General features: G+C 41.8%; 1 protein-coding gene across 2 annotated transcripts in view; it reads left to right on the forward strand.

Annotated features, from left to right (window-relative positions):
• The window catches only part of LOC146809539 (galactoside alpha-(1,2)-fucosyltransferase 2-like), a 423,459-nt gene extending 420,864 nt beyond the window's left edge, over nucleotides 1-2,595 (forward strand). For both annotated transcript variants that reach the window (XM_085616371.1, XM_085616370.1), the window contains exon 4: nucleotides 228-2,595. In XM_085616371.1, the coding sequence (XP_085472497.1) occupies nucleotides 249-1,301 (1,053 nt within the window). In that variant the 5' untranslated portion in view covers nucleotides 228-248 and the 3' untranslated portion in view covers nucleotides 1,302-2,595. The remainder of the gene's footprint in view (nucleotides 1-227) is intronic.
• Nucleotides 2,596-6,000: the final 3,405 nt, after the last annotated feature.

Consider the following 6,000-nt stretch of genomic DNA (forward strand, 5'->3'; position numbering starts at 1 on the left):
CACACAGCTTTTACCACAAGGGTCAATAGGCATTCCTCAAGCTCTCAAACATATATACACAGATTATGTGCTCACAACAGGTGGACACATCTCCATCTTTTTATTGAGCAATGCACAAGAGACAAAGTACAGGGTAAGCAAGAACAAGAAGACCTCTACAATTGAGACATTGAAATTTCATCACTTGAATGCAGACAACTCATTGTTGTTCATTTCTTTTTGTCTAGGTCAAACAGGAAAAAGCAAATATGAATCAGCAACTGACTGGGAACATCAGCAGAAAGATTTTCTTTCTCATCAATGCTTTTGTTGCTCTTCTTGTGCTTTGCTTTGTGTCTTTTTACTACCATAATACAAGTCAATGTACAACTGCCTACTCAGTCCCCCACATTATCAGCTTCCATAAGGAACCTAGGATTTTACTGAATGAATCGCATCTCCTCGCTGATGGGGCATGGACTGTGAATTCCATTGGTCGTCTAGGAAATCAAATGGGTGAGTATGCAGTGCTATATGCTTTGGCCAAACTAAACGGGCAGCCAGCTTATATATTACCAAGCATGTTCGATTGGCTAGCTCCAATTTTCAAGATACGTCTGCCACAACTGCACCAAAGTGTGGCCAACAAAATAAAATGGACAAAGTATTGGCTACATAACTGGATGTCTGAGGAGTACAAGAACATCAGTGGGAAGTATCTGCAGTTGGCTGGCTATTCTTGGTCTTGGACCTTCTACCATCACATTCGAGATGAGATCCTCAAAGAGTTCACATTCCATGACTTTATCAAGGAGGAGGCCAATCTGTACTTGGAGTCATTAAAGGGCTCTCGGAAGAATGTAACTTACATTGGGGTTCATGTTCGAAGAGGGGACTATCTTAAAACAATGCCCAACATCTGGAAAGGGGTAGTAGCTGATAAAGGCTATTTAGAAAAAGCTATGAAATATTTTCGTGACAAATACGAGGAGCCTGTGTTTGTGGTGACAAGCAATGGGATACAGTGGTGCAAGGAAAATATTAACAACGCTGGAGGCGATGTCTACTTCTCTGGTGACAGCAATGAGGCATCACCGGGGAAGGATTTTGCCCTCCTTGCTCACTGCAACCACACCATCATGACCATCGGTACCTTTGGAATTTGGGCAGGTTACCTTGCGGGCGGGGAGGTTATTTACCTTGACAACTATACTTTACCTGATTCGCCTGTCCTCAAACGTTTCCACTATGATGCAGCATACCTTCCTAAATGGATTGGGATCCCAGCTGACCTTTCACCTCTTATAGCAAAAAAACTTTAACCAGAGAGTGATTGTGCGCAGCTACTGATTGAAGATTGTCGTTACATATTCAGTTTTCATATCATGCCCCCTGAATATTTAACCTAGAATATCGAGGTATACATACATCGAGTAATAGTTTGCAGGCATGCTACAGACCCTTACCTGGCAAATTCTCTGGAAACTGTAATATGTAGTTTAAAATCAAATTTCCTTAGCATTCTCTAATTGTATTTTGAAAACAACATGTAGGCCCCTATTACAAGTCCTTGGATCGCCGAACCTGTGGTGGCAGTCCGCGGACCCGCCATAATGGTAATCCACCCGCTGCATTAGGACTGTGGTGTTTGGACCGCCAAGGATCCGCGATCCCTGGCAGTGGTGCAGAGGTCTGAGGCCCTTAACATTCTGGCGGTGCTGCTGTGGCACCACCAAGCATGTTACGGGTTTCCTCGCGCCCACACTTTTCATGGCGCTGCAACCGCCATGGAAAGTGTGGCAGTGAGGAAAGAAAGGTGTTGCCTCAATGCCATAGGGTGCATGCAAGAGGGCACATGTTGTGCCCCCCTGTGTGCATGCACCCCCAGTTTCTGTAGGGCATGGACTTGATAGTCCATGCCCTGCAGGAACTGCCTTTGACGCTCCCATTGCGTTGCCTTTTTCAAAGGCACTGCAGTGGGACTGCTAAAGAACTGCCTGCCAGAGTAAAAATAAGTCATACTCTGGCAGGCAGCCATCAATAGCTTTGGCGGTCTCAAAGCAGGGCGGCAGCAATGCGGTCCTACTACAAGACCGCCAAAGTCATAATAAGGCCTGTAGAATATTTAAATGAAGTAGGATGATTTTTGGAAGCTACTCCATTGCAGTAGCGCCATATATTTGTTATTGCGATTTAATATTGATGTGCTATTTCAAACTAGTAACAAGGTACTCTGACTATTTAACAATATTACGTTAACAATGCAGCACATATGAACAGCATAGCAAGTTCTTAACGACAATGGACAAAATGTGGTTGATAATGTTTGTAGCGTGGGCAGAATGGTATGTGGCTTTTAAGCTCGATGAAAGACGTGTTACATTGGAAAATAATCAGAAGATTAGGCCTGTATCAAAATAGTTTGCATAATACATCAATGTGTCAAACTACTAATGCTGTAAATTTGAAGAATGTTTTTATAGTTATTAAGAAGGTCTTTAACGCATCACTGTCAGAATATTGAGGTAACCAATATTCGTTGACACAAATATCATGTAAAAAAATATAATTTACCGAATTATCCTGTCTCTATACTTATAATGGTAGGTACAAAAATATCAGAAATAAAACATCAATTAACATTAATATCATCCAAAAACATACAAAAATATGTTTTTGTTAAATATGTATGTATATATATATATATATATATATATATATATATATATATATATATATACACATATATATATATATACACAGTTTACAAGTAGTATATATACACATTTATATATATATAGTGTAACACAATTATCAAATATACATATTTTACATTATATTAAATATACATTTTTACATTAATGCAATAAAAAGCATATATATATATATTTTTAAATAAAGTATACAATATATACAATTTTAAAAAAAGTATTACATTTATTATTTGCTCTCCAGTTTATTCACCAATAGGGAATGTATACGACTTCAAGGGTGGCCTCAATTTACTATTCTCACTCCAAAGAACGCAACAGTGGGGAAAGTGTTAGACTTCAAAAGGGTTAAATAGACTATTCCTATTCCAAACAATGCAATGCAAGTGTTAGACTTCGGAGAGGTTAAATATTCTGTTTCTGTCCCAGTCAACCCAGTAGGGAGAGAAAAGGACTTTGGAGGAGCTAGATGTACTTTTCTTAATCCAGACTGCGCAAAGGGAAAGTGTTGGACTTCAGAGGAGTTACATTTTTTATTTCCACTCCAGTCTAAGGACTGATGGACCTCCAAACCCGCGGTTGTGGTGAGGTGCAGTCCCGCCGCACTGCCCTACTATAAGTTGTGCAGTCGGACCCCATGGTGCTGCTGCTGGCTCCATGGATCTGCGATCTATAGCGGTCTTTCAGTGGTCTTAGGCCCCAAATATGCTTGCGGTGCCACTGTGGTACCACCAAGCATATTAGAAGTTTCCTCACCACCACAGTTTTCATGGCAGTGAGGCCACCATGAAAAGTGTGGCTGTGAGGAAACAAAGTGGGCCCTCCAGGTCCCACTGTTCCCTCTGCACCAGGGGATGCATGCAGAGGAGTATATAGTGTGACCCCCTGTATACATGCACCCCCAGGTCCTGCAGGGCATGAATGTAACAGTCCATGCCCTGCAGGAACATGCAATTGCATTCCTATTGCAGTGCCTTGCTAAGGCTCACTATTGAGCGTTAGGACTGCACCACCGTTGTCCAGCTGCCGCAGAACTGCCTTGCCTGGATTACAGTCAGAATCAGGTAGGCGGTCTCATTATGGCTTTGGCGGTGTGGCAGCCCTCTGACACACTGCCAAAGTAATAAGAAGTCTCTTAGCAACAGTGGGGAAAATAATTAGACTTTGAGGGGTTACATTTATCATTCCTACTCCAGTCAGCGCAAAGGTAGGAAAAGGATTGGATTTTTCAGAGGTTGAATTTACTATTCCCACTCCAAACAGTGCAACAGTAGGGAAAGTGTTGGACTTCAGAGGGGTTGAATTGACTATTTCCACACCAAATAGATCAACAGCAGGGAAGTTTTGGACTTCAAAGAGTTTACATTTACTATTACCACATTAGTCTAAGCAAAAGAAGGGAAAGCGTTAGACTTTGAAGGATTACACTTACTATTTTAACTCCAGTCAGCACAACAGTAGGAAAACTCTTGGACTTCTGAGTGTTTATGTTTATTACTGCTACTTCAAACAGTGCAACAGTAGGGAAAGTGTTGACTTTGAAGGGGTTAGATTTACTATTCCCACCCCAAACAGCGCAATAATAGGGAAAGTGTTGGATTTTAGAGGGGTTAGATTTGCTATTCCCACTCCAGTCGATGCAACAGCAGGGAAAGCGTTGTACTTCGGAGGGATTAAATTTACTGTTCCCACTCCAGTCTCAGCAACAGTAGGGAGCGCATTAGATTTTGGAAGATTTCCATTTATTATCCCCACTTCAGTAAGCGCAACAGTAGGGAAAGTGTTGGACTTTGGATTGGTTACATTGACTATTCGGACACCAAACAGCATAACAGTAGGGAAAGTGATGGACTTCAGAAGGGTTAGATTTACTATTCCCACTCCTAACAGCAATGCAGCACACATAGAAAGGGGAAATAATAAGAAATAAAGATATTTCTCCTTGTTGCAAATACCCTGGAAAGATGTAGCAGTTTGATGCCAGTCTTGGTATTGGAATGTGCCAAAATCCAAAGGTGGATGCATGTGAACACTCATTCTCCACCCATGGATCGCCTTCCCAGGGTACAGTAGCACAAGGCAGCAACATGAGCTGCCGTGCGTTGCTTCAGATTTACCAAACAATGCAGGGCCATGCAAGATGGACTTGAGTTGCTTAGTAAATCTGATTTTAGTATTGCATTGCTCTTACGACACCATGCATGACGCAAGGGCAATACATACTATGATGCAACTGGCCCTTGATATTATGGATCCATCAATAAGAATCATTATGTCCGAACAGCCTAAGCTGCTGACTTTGGCGCTCAGGGAATTAGGTTTGAGACGTGGCATTGGCTCAACATCCTATGATTCAGGTCAAATCCCTTAATCCTCCCATGCCTTAAAAAGTCTGATCTCTGGTAGTGTAATCTGGTGCTCATGTAAAGTTCTCTTTTGCTCTTTGGCCATATTTGTGCTATATAAAATTGCAAACATTCTACCGGAACGTAATACCTTTAGATATCAAATGAAGTAAGTTTAAGACACACATATTTTCATATGCGGATATGCATTGCTTGCTGTTGAATTCAGAAAATTCTACCTGATTTTCGCCATGAGTACAAAAGGAGGATTGCAGATCTTTCTCCTTTATTATGGAATTTGGAGGGCAATCATATCCTTTATATAAGACAGGATGCACGGAACCCCGCATGCATTTGCCCCACATGACTTGCAATGCAGTCACTACCCTGACTGCACCGTTACCACGTACCACATGACTTACAATGCAGTCACTACCCTGACTGCAACGTTACCACGTACCACATGACTTACAATGCAGTCACTACCCTGACTGCAACGTTACCACGTATTATTTTACTATGTAAGTCGTTACAATGACTTCCTTAAAGGGGCGCTAGACTTTGGAATAGTATAAATTACTATTCCAACTATAGTCTAAGCAACAGTAGGAATGGTGTTGGACTTAAAATTCGACACCAGTCCAACAACATGCCTCCTAAAGCAAGTCGTTGTAAAGTCTTGAGGGTTAAAGTTACGTGTGGTAACATTGCAGTTGGGGAACTGATTTCATTGTAAAGGCAGGTCATTGTTGTGACTACTGGCTAAAGGAGGTTTCCCTCAGTGAGGAGATTATTGGGAGAGCCACAACACTACATCTTCACAGAGTGGCATTTGTCCCAGCCCCCGCAATGCTGCACAGGGCAGGCCTATAAGGAGGACAGGGAATAATGTTGATCTCTTACAGCACAGCTTTCCAAACTTTTCATGTTGGTGACACACCTTACAGTCTCAATAGGATCTCTCC

This window comes from Triturus cristatus, chromosome 7 (assembly GCF_964204655.1).
Source record: "Triturus cristatus chromosome 7, aTriCri1.1, whole genome shotgun sequence".
Lineage (NCBI taxonomy): Eukaryota > Metazoa > Chordata > Amphibia > Caudata > Salamandridae > Triturus > Triturus cristatus.